General features: G+C 40.5%; 1 protein-coding gene across 8 annotated transcripts in view; it reads left to right on the forward strand.

The window, feature by feature from the left end:
- The window catches only part of hyi (hydroxypyruvate isomerase), a 120529-nt gene extending 107913 nt beyond the window's left edge, over nucleotides 1-12616 (forward strand). For 4 of the 8 annotated variants that reach the window (XM_048539594.2, XM_048539596.2, XM_059648020.1 and 1 more), the window contains 3 exons: nucleotides 3217-3286; nucleotides 5876-6010; nucleotides 10227-12616. In XM_048539594.2, coding sequence (XP_048395551.1) covers nucleotides 3217-3286; nucleotides 5876-6010; nucleotides 10227-10312 — 291 coding nt within the window. In that variant the 3' untranslated portion in view covers nucleotides 10313-12616. The remainder of the gene's footprint in view (nucleotides 1-3216; nucleotides 3287-5875; nucleotides 6011-10226) is intronic. The other 4 variants (XM_059648019.1, XM_059648021.1, XM_059648023.1 and 1 more) reach the window with 2 other exon arrangements.
- Nucleotides 12617-13684: the final 1068 nt, after the last annotated feature.

The raw sequence follows: 13684 nt of genomic DNA on the forward strand, positions 1-13684 counted from the left end.
ATATTAATATCACATCCATGCCTGATTGCTGCTTTTTGATGCGGACAGAAATACCTCTCAGCGATCCAGCTTGGGCAAATTTCTAGTAATCGTGTCATTATCGCATCAGAAATCTTGACCCTTCAGTGAGTGCCTGTTTCCACATCATCCTTTAAGCATCATCCTGCCTCCAGATACCCATTCAGCATATCTATGGCGGCCATCACATCTGCTCACAGTTAGTTACTTAATTAATATTAATGCTGCTTTAAGTATGATTAATAATTGATAAAAGTGGGTGGAAGTGATGATGACGGGACTAATTGGCAGTAGTGTAAGGATACTCCCTCCAGCACAGGCTCGTTCTTCAAGACATGGCGCCATCATGCTTGAGAATTTGACAAATTTGGGATTATTTTCCAAATTTGGGAACCTATTCCATCCCATGCGGCTGTCTCTGTGCCACAGTTTGTACTGATCATCAGTGTGCTAAAGATAACTAGGTTGTAGATCACATGCTTGGGGTGCCTTAAGTCCTTGGACAAAGTGTGTTGAGGACTTTAAAGTTTGATTGGGCAAGAAGTTTATTCATCTTACATTGACATGATTCTTGCAGGAAAAATACTGCAATAATGGGAACAGAGAGAATTAGCTGATTTCTGATTCTCTCCCCTGAAAGCAGACAGGAATATTGAAATTGTGATATCTCTACTGATGGAAAAGGTGCTGGTGTATCCAGAGAATGAGAAGGGCCAGGAAATGGCTGTAAATCTGAAAACACTGGGATCATCTGTGTGTGTAGCTCTTGCGCTCTCGGTTCAATCTGAGAACAGCCTCGCCATTCCCATACTTGAAGTGCCTGCAAGTTAAATGTTTTGGTTTTTTTAGACAATTGCAGTTTTTGGATCAGAGTGTGTTGCCCACACAGGAGATAGGGTGCCACCGTTGAAAATATCCTGCATGATCCATCTGCTCATGTGTTTTTGTGCCCAACTTTTGATACACAGTCACTAAATAACCACCATGACCAGAAGGCCACAGCACGATAAGCAATGAATTAGACCAAACTAAGCTTTTACAACATGCTGAGGGAATGACTGATATTCCATGGCACTCTGTTGTTTCCTCTGTCAATAGCATGAGCTACATAGAATCCCTACAGTGTGGAAACAGGCCATTTGGCCTATCAAGTTCACACTGACTCTCCAAAGAGCATCCCACTCAGACCCAACCCCCTCTACCCTATCCCTGTAACCCTGCATTTCCCATGACTAATCCATTTAAGCCTGCACATTCCTGGACAGTATGGGCAATTTAGCATGGCCAGTCCGCCTAATCTACATCAAGATCATATCTTTACATTTCCATCCATAATAAACAGTTGTTCATAGTGACTGGACTCCCTAAGTCTTTGAAAGGTATAGTACTTGTCTGAACATGAGGAGAGGCGATCTGTTTGATGCTGGACCTGAGTTTAAAGGAATGTCTCCAATTTTACACACGTGCACAAGATGTTCCATTTACCAGTGGTGTTGGTAACAAACACAGTTCCTTTGGTAAAGCCAGATTTGTGAAAGTCTACCTGTGGTCAGTGGACATTTCCTTCCACTCACTCCAGTTATTTACTGATAGACATAGTTAGACATTTACCTTAAATATTGAAGGATCTCATTCCTTCTGGCAATGAAAGAATTAAAACCTTACCCGTCATGCACACAGTGCCAACACATGAACCGTCCATGTGCTGCTGTCATCATCATTAATCATGGCAGCATTTTTCAGATCTCATGCCACCAGGCAGGCCCAAAATAGCAAACAGCTTCTCCCGAAATCAGAAATTCACTGCCTGAAATAACAAAGGGCAGTAATCCAATCATAGAATCATACAGCACAGAAACACACTCTTTGATCCAACCAGTCCATGCCGACCATAATCCTAAACTGAACTGGTCCCACCTGGTGGCAGTTAGCCCATTTCCCTCCAAACCTTCCCTGTTCATATACTTATCCAAATGTCTTTCAAACATTTCAACTGTATCTGCAGCTACCATTTGCTCTGGAAATTCATTCCACACATGAACCACCCTGTGTAAAAAAAAAATTGCCCCTCAACACTTATTTTAAATATCTCCTCTCATCTCAAATTATGCCCCCAGTCTTAAAATCCCCCACCCCAGGGAAAAGAAACAAGCCATTCACCTTATGCACACCTTTCATGATTTTATAAACCTCTGTAAAAGTCTTCTGTTGTGACAACAGGCATCACAAATTTTTGGACACTGAATAATTCCTCTCTTGATATTTAATATTGGGACATGCCTTCATTAGGAATTGAATTGTTTGAGTGATAACATTTCCTCACTATGTAAGGTCAAAATAGTTACTAAGTAACCCAATAAGGAAGACCAGGAAAACTTCTTTACTTAGTGTTCTTACAATGTGGAATTCGCTACCCATTGGATTAGTGTATACACATTGAACAGGAAGTTAGATAAAGACATAAGGAAAAAGCATAGAACGTAGAACATTACAGCACAGTATAAGCCCTTCGGCCCTTGATGTTGCGCCGACCTGTCATACAGATCTGAAGCCCATCTAACCTACACTATTCCATTATCATCCATATGTTTATCCAATGACCGTTTAAATACCCTTAAAGTTGGCAAGTCTAGTATTGTTGCAGGCAGGGCATTCCACGCCTTTACTACTCTCTGAGTAAAGAACCTACCTCTGACATCTGTCCTATATCTATCACCCCTCAATTTAAAGCTATGCCCCCTCACGCTAGCCATCTCAATCTGAGGAAAAAGGCTCTCACTGTCCACCCTATCTAATCCTCTGATCATCTTGTATGTCTCTATTAAGTCACCTCTTAACCTCTTTTCTCTAACAAAAACAGCCTCAAGTCCCTCAGCCTTTCCTCATAAGACCTTCCCTCCATACCAGGCAACATCCTGGTAAATCTCCTCCAGGATGTGTAAAGATGAAATAAAGTGGGAGACAGCTAATGTAGAGCATGGATTCCTGTATAGACTCTGCAGTACAGCATGATAGACCCCTAACATCTGAGAGTGGAATGCAATCCTCAGGCTCACTCAGTTTGTATCACAATCAAACATTGTTTCTGTACAAGACTGGCTCCTTGTAAATTTGATGCTTCAAACTGAGGTAACGTGGCGTAAGTTTCTATGCAGAGACTGGCTGTTTCTGGATGAACTGAATTGTGTTTTGATGCAGGACTTGTTTCACTGCCAGATAATGGATGGGAATCTCACTCAGAACATCTCCAACTACTTCTCCCGAATAGGCAAGTACTTGCATTCCGTTTAGAGGTCTCTGTTTCAGATGAATTGTAGCCAGTGATCTGCCCATATACTAAGAAAGTTATTAAGTTGTGACACAAGCTAATCTTCCAGCATTTTTGGAGTGTTGGTGTTTCTGTTGTGAGGCAGGGTTGTGTCTGTGTGCTCTGGTGCTCAGAGAGTGAGTGCTACTTGTCTTCGGAGAACTCAAAGAAATTATAAATAATTAATCAAAGTGCATCATGCTGGAAATGCAGGCAGCATCTGTGGAGAGAAGCAAAATTGCTAGCCTGAATTTTTCAATAACTAAATTGTTGTTTCTGCAACCACAGATGGTATTTATGCATCAGGCACCCTGTAGAATTCCTGATGTATCAGATTCTAAGGCCCTGGGCTATTGAAGATTCTACTGGACATTCCCCTGTGCCTGGGAGTCTCAAAATATCCATTTAAATCTGAAAATTTGGGGGGTTTCTGAGCAGTTAAGTTAGCTGGGAAATGTTAGACAATTGAAAACTCTTTGTAACTGTTAAGCTGAGCAGCTGCCAAAGTATACATTCCCCCCAGACCCCCTGTATAGCCCATTCATAGAATTCTTACAGTGTGGAAACAGGCCCTTCAGCCCAACAAGTCCACACTGACCCTCAGAGCATCCCACCCAGACCCATCCCCCTATAACCCACCTAATCTACACATCCCTGAACACTGTGGGCAATTTAACATGGCCAATCCACCTAACCTGCACATCTTCAGACTGTGGAAGGAAACCAGAGCACCTGGAGGAAACCCATGCAGACATGGGAGAATGTACAAACTCCACACAGACAGTCACCCGAGGGTGGAATCAAACCCGCATCCCTGGCGCTGTGAGGCAGCAGTGCTAACCACTGAGCCACCATGCCGCCTCCATTGTTGAACCCGACAATGGCCTGTACTCCTAGGACCCAGGAAACCCCTCCCTTCTGCAACCCCCACCCCAAATGAGTCAGATATCAGCCTCTTTCCCCCCCCCCAGCCCCACCAACTACAGTCCAGTATCCCTCTTTCCCCACCCCCTAAAATGAGTGAAAAGGTGGAAGTTTGCCACTCATCAGAAAATCCCACCCAGTGTTTCAATAAAATGGAAGAATGAGACAAATGTAACAGATTTTAAGCAAGTTACAGAGCCAGGGAAAGAAACATATTCCAGTTCTGGGAGGGAAGGGAAGGGGTGAGAGCATAAGTAGGGGAAATTGGGCAGATAGTTTGCTATTTTTTGATTGAGAGATATCTTCATCTGAGGAAAAAGGAAGTGATATTTTGGAAGTGCAATAGTTTGGAAGGTCATTGCTCTGAAATACTAACGTTTCTCTTAATGAAGATTGTTAGGATTATGAAAGGGTTTGATAGAGTTAACACAATAAGAATATTTGTATTCATGAGTGAAGCAAAAGGAGGCCATGAATATAAGATATTCCCAAAAGAATCAAGTAGGAAATTCAGAGAAAATTAATTAAAAGGTGGAATTCACTTCTAGAAGGAGTAGACAAAGTGAACAGAACAAATGAAATGATGCATTTAAGGGGAAGCTGGATTGCCACATAAGTGAGCAGCAAATAGAAAGCTGCTGGACTGAAATAAGGAAGGCCAGGAGGAAATTCAAATGGAGCACCAGGGCCTGCATGGACTGGTTGGGCCGAATGGGGTTTTTCCACATCAGAGATTCTGGGTGTTGATTTGATTTAGAGAAGAGAACGCTCCCAGTTCTCAATGACCATCACGAAAATTCCCATTAAGGAACTAACCCTTAGTGTGTTATTTAGGTACTCTAGCCTTCAGCAGCTACAGATAAAAGTTCACTGCCTGACAAAGTATTGCGGCTCATGAGAAAGAATGTTCAATTTTATGGAGCTAATTGGAGTAGTTCAGCAACTCAATTTCTGAAATTAGAATTAACATTAAATTTTAAGGATTGCATTTTTCTCAAGGTTAAAAACACCCTAAGAATGACTAAAAGCTGCAAGCTCTTTTATTCCCTTGACTTAACATCTCGTAATCATGGCACAGAATGTAAGTGGAGTCCTCAGGCGTATACAGCAGGCTTGTGAGTGGAATGTTAAAGTGAAATTTCAGTACTCATTTGTCCAGTATAGAATGAATGCCCTGTGTATGAAGTCCGGCTGATGATTGTCTTGTTTAGCCAAACTCCCTGATGATTCAAACACACTAAGCAGTTCCCACAGTGCAATTGTGCAGTGCTGATCTGTAGAAAGGGCATTATATTTGAGACTGATACATCATTAAAGTCGGTTAATTTGCAGAAAGTCACTGCAGTTTTGCCCAGGCTGATGAGATATTACATCGAACACAACAGCCGTCATCAATACACCGCTAAAGCTGTCATTCCCAGAAACATAATTAAGAACCGTGTTTTTCATTAAAAGATATTCACTTCACCAAACTTGATGACATACATGCTGTCAGTGAATTCCATGCAGAGATCTGCTGTCAGAGATAATTGCACTTTTAATCCCGAGCCCTACTTTACATGTTGTTTGCTAAAGGTCCTTGAGGAATATACTGCTGTTCTGATGTGTTGTGTCTTCCACCATCAGGTCATGTCCAAATTGCACAAGCTCCTAACCGGAATGAACCAGACAGTCCAGGAGAGATCAACTACAGCTACATATTCAGCTTGCTGGAGAAGTTGGGATATCAAGGTTATATAGGCTGTGAATACTCTCCAAAAGGTAAGTATATTGTTGTTGCAATTGTCGTCATTTGTAAACAGTATGTATGTGTACCTATGGTGTCATATAGAGAATAGGAGGCCTTTGGTGCCCATTCTATCTCAGTCCTGAAGAAGGGTAATACCCGAAACATTGACTGCTCCTTTCCTCCAGGCTGCCTGGCCTGCTGTGTTCTTCCAGCCTCCTGTCTGCCTAACTTGGATTCCAGCATCTGCGGTTTTTATTTGTCTCTACCTGAGCTAGCTGTTTATCCAATTCTCTTGCTATTGCCCCACAGCAGAACAACTTCCCATTCTCAAGTAATTATCCAACTTCTGATTGAAAGTTATTATTGAATCTACTTCTATTTGGCAGTACGTTCCTGATCATTACATCTCACTGTGGAAAAGGAATGTTTCCTTGTGTCACTGCTGGTTCTTCTGCCAATCATCTTAAATCCATGTCCTTTGGTTGCCAATCCTTCTGCCAGTGGAAACAGTTTGTCTTTCTTTATTCTATTAAAATCTTCCAAGAATTTTTACCACTTCTACTGAATCTGCCCTTTCTTAATATCCTCTGCTTTAAAGAGAATGCCAGTTATTACAGTCAATCTACCTAACTGAAGTCTTTGATACCTGGCACCATTCTGGTAAGCCTACTCTGCATCTCCTCCTTGGCTGTAACAAGTTTTCTGAAGTGTGCTGCCCAAAATTGGAAACAAAACCCTAACTGTAACCTAATCAGTGTATCCCATGTCTCCATTCATGAAGTCAAAGAACGTGTCATAACTTTCTCAATTTGTCTGCCACATTCAAAGAGTTGCTTAAGTACGACTTAAGGGGAGGCTTTGGCCTAGTGGTATTATCGCTGGACTGCTAATCCAGAGATCTAGGTAACATTCTGGAGACCTGGATTCAAATCCCCCACGGCAGATGGTGGAATTTGAATAAAATAAATACCTGGAATTAAGAGTTTAATGGTGTCCATGAATCCATTGTTGATTATTGGAAGAACCCATCTGGTTCAGTAGTGTTCCTTAGGGAAGGAAACTGCCATCTTTATCTGGTCTGGTCTACATGTGACTCCAGACGCACAGCAATGTGACTCTGAACTATTCTCTGGGCAATTAGAGATGGACAATAAATGCTGCCTAGCCAGCAATGCCTTCAACCTATTAATGAATTTTTTTTAAAAATTCAGTCTGTTCCTAAACTTCTTATATTGTATGATTTAGTTTATGATACTTCTCCTCATTTATATGTCACAATTTTCAAAATCAGACTTTAAGTACCATTCTCTTCCCAGTTCATTTGTCTGTCCAAGTCTTCCTGAAGTCTGTTCCTGTCCTCCTCATTGTTCACTACATTTCAACTTTCATATCATTTGCAAACTTGTGCCCTGTCAGTGATGTCCAAGTAATTTTTACGTATCAAAAACAGCAGTAGCTTCAACGTTATACCTGAGGAATATCTGGAATTAAGAATCTAATGATGACCATGAATCCATTGTTAATTGTTGGAAAAACCCATCTGGTTCACTCATGTCCTTTAAGGAAGGAAACTGCCATCCTTACCTGAGATAATAGGAACTGCAGATGCTGGAGAATCTGAGATAACAAAGTGCAGAGTTGGATGAACACAGCAGGCCAAGCAGCATCTTAGGAGCAGGAAAGCTGACGTTTCGGGCCTAGACCCTTCATCACTTCTGATGAAGGTTCTAGGCCCGATGCGTCAGCTTTTCTGCTCCTAAGATGCTGCTTGGCCTGCTGTGCATCCAGCTCTGCACCTTGCCATCCTTACCTGGTCTGGCTCCGTTGACTCTGAACTGCCCTCTGGGCAATTAGGGATGGACAATAAATGCTGCCAAGCCGGCAACACCCTCGTTCGATGAATGAACAATAAAAAATTATATATGAGGAGACATTGCTGAACACTCCAATTCCTGAAATCATAGGATTCATAGAAAGCGTAGGCCATTCAACTCCTCAAAGCCTGATCTACTAATCAATAAGTTTGTGGCTGATCTCCACTTCTCTGGATTCTCCGTATGACCCTTGTCACTTTGTCCACCAACAATCTAATTTAGATGTGAATAAATCCATTGATCTGGTGTCCACTGCATTCTCAGGAAGTTGTCCTTACCTAGATCTAGCGCCCGGTGTCAAGATTGAGAGAACTGTCCCACACAGTGGTCAAGCAAGAGCCTGACACGCCCCAGACCCAGCAGATCCAGCTAGTGGTAATGGGAACTGCAGATGCTGGAGAATCCAAGATAATAAAATGTGAGGCTGGATGAACACAGCAGGTCCAGCAGCATCTCAGGAGCGCAAAAGCTGACGTTTCGGGCCTAGACCCTTCATCATTGGCATTGGTTAATAGTCGCGCTGGGAGTCCTCAACATTGACTCTGGATCTCACAAAATCTTATGGCATCAGGTCAAACATTGGTGAGGAAATTCTGAAAAAATATGGTTAAAAGGTGAAATTCACTTCCACAAAGAGTAGCTGAAGTGAATAGCACATGCTGACGTAAGGACGAGGCTGCAATTTATAACCATTCAGCACATCTGGCTGGAGATGGATGCAAATGCTCCAGCCTTGCATTTTGCTTTAATGTGCTGGGCTGTGTCATCATTCCGGTTGGGAATGTGTGTGGAGCCTTCACCTCCTGTTCGTTGTCTGCCTATTATATGTGATCGGATGTGGCAGGATTTCAGAGCTTATTGAATTTTCCACTTGATACCTTTGTGAGCATCTTATATTCGCAGCATCCATTCACGCCACATGAATCAAGAAATGTCTTAAGACACTAGATACTGTAAAGGTTATGGGATCCCATATTCTGACAATAAAAGCGCTCCTGAATACCCAGCCAAGCTGTTCCACTACAACCACAAAATTAGCATCTACTTAACCACGTGGAAAATCGCCCAGGTGTGCCTTGTATACGAAAAGCAGGACAAATCCAAACTAGACCAGCTACTTTTGATCATCAGTGAATTGACAGAAGTATTATCAAGTGGCACTTGCAAATTAATAACCTTCTTACAGATGCTATTTTCTGGTTTCCTCTGGGACCATGTAGCTCGTAATAGTTTAAACGTGGACAAATACCTGACCTCCAGAGGCGAGGTGAGACTGAATATCCTTGATATCAAGGCAGTATTTGACAGAGTATATAATCAAGCAGATTGAGCAAAATTGCCGTCAATAGCAACCTATGGGTAAACTCTTTGCTTGTTGGAGGCATACTGATGCTTAAGTAGATCGTTGTGCTTTTTGATGGTCATCATCTCAGCTCCAGAACATCTCTGAGGAGTTCTTGAGGGTAGTCTCCTCATCCCAACATCAACTGCCCCAACAATGACCTTCCCTCCATCAGGTCAGAAATGGGAATATTCGCTACTACTTGCTCTTTTACTGTGATAATGACAGCATTCTCATCTTTGCTGGAGGTACATTGAGTACCTACTACTGCAATTAGAAGATCCGCTTAATGGTCCTTGACTGGTCTTTCCCTCCCTTTGCCCACTCTTTCGCTATTCATTACTTCTGATTGCAAATTACAGTTAACAAAAAGAAATGACTCAACAAAATTAGGGAAGTTTCACATCACATCCAATTGTCAAAAAAGTCTTCCAACTGTGAAGTTTTTAATTTTTACTGTTATCATTGCATTCATGAAACTGCATGAACAGTAAAAAGAAACTAAAATCAAAACAACTGTTGTATCAGAGATAATGGGAACTGCAGATGCTGGAGAATCCAAGCTTCACACTTTATTATCAAAACAACTGTTGCTTTTTTTGTTCAAACTCAGGATATATAATGAGAAAGGGGTGAGACTATTTGCTTGCAGTGAAATCTAATGGGTGATATATGCGCAGGATTGTGTGATTAAAGTGTCAATACTGTCTTCTAACAATAAATCAATGTTTTTCAGCTGTTTGAAGAATTTGCAAGATGCTAACAAATCTGTTGCACTATGTATATTAACACAAAGAAAAGAAAAATAGTAAGCTTGATCTGGAACAATTTAACATCCTATTAAAAGAGAGGGTCATTTCTGAGTTTGTTACTTACTTTTGTCATGACAAGATCTTTTAAAGCGTTAGATGAATTCCCCATAACAATAGAATCATACAGGCAGCTCCAGAGGTAAAACCGCATGAGCTGGCAAGGCAGCAATCATTTGTTAAAGTATGAGTTTAATTGGGTTCTCTTATTGTAATTAAACAGGCGGCACAGTTGATGGTCTTGGATGGTTGAGGAGCTACTGGACAAACCAGGACGCCAGAAAGCTGCCTGTTTCAGCTAAATGTTAACAATGGAGATGAAGCGTCTTCTGCCAAATCTTCCTCTTGAGTAACAGCAGTTTAGCTGCAATGAAATCAGATTGTAATTCACACTGAGTGTACATCTGATAACAGAATCATCCTTTGCCTAATTATTCATAAAGTAATTTTCGGAGCTTGAAAGTGTGGAACTAAACATGTCAGACTCAAATCATGTACAATCCAGCTCACACACTCAACCTCAGCAAGGGTTCCTCATAAAGATTTCTTGATCCTGAAAGAAATTAAAACCAAAGGCTGAACTATTCATTTGGCCTCTTATCTCATCAAGTCAGAGAGCATAGAAAAGATACTGATCCAACTTGTCCATGCTAACCAAGTTTCCCAAACAAAACTAATCCCACTTGCCTGCATTTGGTCCATATCCTTCTAAATCTTTCCTATTCATGTACCTTTCCAAATGTTGTTTAAATGTAACTGTATCTGCATCTCCCACTTCCTCTGGCAGTTCATTCCACATACAAACCACCCTCTGTGTGAAAAAGTTGCCCATCAGGTTCCTTTTAAATCTTTCCCCCCTCAACCTAATGTTACACCTTCTAGTTTTGAACTCCCCTACCCTATTTGCTATTTACCTTATCTATGCCCCTCATGATTTTCATAAGGTCGCCCCTTAATCTCCTACACTCCAATGAAAAAATGTCACAGCCTATCCTTAAAACTCGAACCCTTCAGTCCTGACAACATTCATGTAAATCTCTTCTGCATCCTCTCCAATTTAGTGATATCCTTCCTACAGCAGGGTGGCTAGAACCATATGCAGGATTCCAAAAGTGGCTTCACCAATGTCCTGTACAATTGTAACATGACATCCCAACTCTTATACACAGTGGTCTGAGCAATGAAAGCAAGTGTTCCAAACACCTTCTCTACCACCCTGTATACCTTTGACACAATGAAACATTTTTCATCATTCTTGAAACACCATTCCCGTCCATTCCAACAGGACAATAAGTCTGTCACTAACAAGTTAACCATCATAACAATTGGTGCTTCCCCATTCTCTTTCGAAGGAATTTGTATTTTCAACCTTAGTTCTTGTTGGTAGTCTGATTCATATTGCCACTACTGAATAATCATCCAGACATTCCAACTAATACCTGTACTTACATAGGGCCAATTAATTATTAAAGCCCTGCATGCTCCAGTTCTTTCCAACAACTTGTTTCTTTCAGCACAATTGACATGTTGCAACATTTTAAAGATGTTAAATCATTCCTGCTCCCTGTCTTCCTTTCTTCCTCTCACAGAGAAAAGTTCTATACATCTCTCCACATAATTTAGAACACCTCAATCCCAAAATCAGTCCAGTAGTGTTCTCTGACACCTCTTTAATGTAACCACAAAGCTTTGGAAAGTATGGCCAAAGCAAGGTCTTATCAAAGAGAGTGGCTGGTGCAAGTTAAAAATAACTTCTCTTAACTCTCGCCAAACAGGAGCCAAGATTTAATTAGTTTCGTCCCTAGGGCAATTAGGAATGAACAATAAATGCTGGTCTTACTAATGGCAGTCATATCTTAACAACTTCATAGTGAGAAAACAATGGTAAGTAAACATACCTAGATTCATTTCCTACCCAACCTTTATTGCAAGACAAAAATTGTTTCCCTCAGGTAGCTCGAAGACAGTTTGATCTTGCTGTCTCTGTTCAGGGTTCATACTGCAAAAATAGCATTTCTTTATTATCTATACCTTTGCTGTTTCTTTCACAATAACGTATCACTGTGCTAAAATCCATCTACACATTGTGGACTTAGTATGTTTAATTGGCCTGGGCCTCTGAATGTTGTTTATCTATCTTAGGTTTATTATCTATCCACTTAGCTTGAAATCATCATCACATTTGACGTAAGTATATTCCTCTAGGTTATTTATGAATCCTGTGAACAGTGGGAAGCTGACACAGATCTGTGTGTCACGCTGTTGCTCACTGTCATTGAGGCAGTGATTTCTATTTTTTTTATCACAGCCTATGCCTTCTTGTTGCCAAGTCACTTTTCAATCCAGCTGGCTTAACTGTCACCAGTTCTATGAGCCTCATTATAAAATGAACACAATGACAGCCTGGTCCAAGTTTTTAATCATTTGTCTCAGGGAATATTTCTGTTTACTGAATGGAATAATTTAAAATATTTTCTCTTTGTTTTGCAGCATGTTCATTGTGCTATTTACATATCAAGTTATAACTAGAGTGATTTCCTTTGAGAAAATGTACTCCAGATAGCTATCATTATCCATGTTTTAAAGGATTCTCAAATTATTTTTAAAATGTACACACTGTATAAATTGACTTTAAAATTAAACAGTGGGAAGATTAATTATCTTTGATTATGTCAAATTCTTTGAGCTACCATCTTTTTTGATGTTTGTTGGAATATTTTATAACGTCTATGTTGATGTCCTTGTTGATTGTCGTACACACATACACAAGAATGGCTGCCCCAACACTGAGCGAGAGCGTTAAGCTAATGATAAAAGGGAGAAATAATGATTAAATACATTTTTTGTATAGTGGGCCATCTGTCCAATACAACTCAGGAAGCAAAACTTAACTCAAGCCTATTTACATGCTGTTTGTCAGTTTCTAACATCAGTTTTACCCAAACAAACTAGCTGCTGTGAAAAATTGAAATGCTTCCTGGTATAGAATGAGTTACTCCTCTTACATTAGGGTTACAGCATGTTGTGGAGGTCGTTTGCATGGAGTTTACTGCGTAATTATTTGTTGCTTGAGGGTATACTGAATGGTGACAGGGATTCAAAAACAGAAAGGCATTCCAACAGCGATGCGCTATTCTTTCGTAAAAAGCAAACTGAATAAATTAAACAAAACTCATTCTAATAATCTGAATCTTTTCCTGATTCCCCGCTGCAGCAAATCATTCTTCAGGTAGGAAGGAACCCGAAGGTTATTAGGCAGGGTTATGATGAGATGAGGAGGGGTGAATCCGCATCCCCCTTCATAACTTCCTTGGTTGATCTCTATAGTATATGGCTATCCATACCTTTGCCCAGTTAAAATTTAGTTAACTGTTCCATGGAGCTAATCACAAGATTTTCTTGAGTGAAAGAATGCTAAATTTTATTTGTTTTATTACCTCCTAAACTCTCAAAATAAGCATACAACCTCTACAAAATCATGTAGGATCTCACAAAGACAGGAATTAAAAGGGGATAATATTCAGTAAAATGCAAGGTAAGGAGATTAATTGAAGACTTTAGGATGTCCTTGAGATGTAAGGTTTTAGTCTGAGACCATGATTGGGTATTTCACAATCAGCAATAATGATGGTTGTCATTATTCCTTGTGTTTTTGATGTTATGATGCTTGTTTCCAATCAA

Source organism: Stegostoma tigrinum, chromosome 8 (genome assembly GCF_030684315.1).
Source record: "Stegostoma tigrinum isolate sSteTig4 chromosome 8, sSteTig4.hap1, whole genome shotgun sequence".
In the NCBI taxonomy this organism is placed as follows: domain Eukaryota; kingdom Metazoa; phylum Chordata; class Chondrichthyes; order Orectolobiformes; family Stegostomatidae; genus Stegostoma; species Stegostoma tigrinum.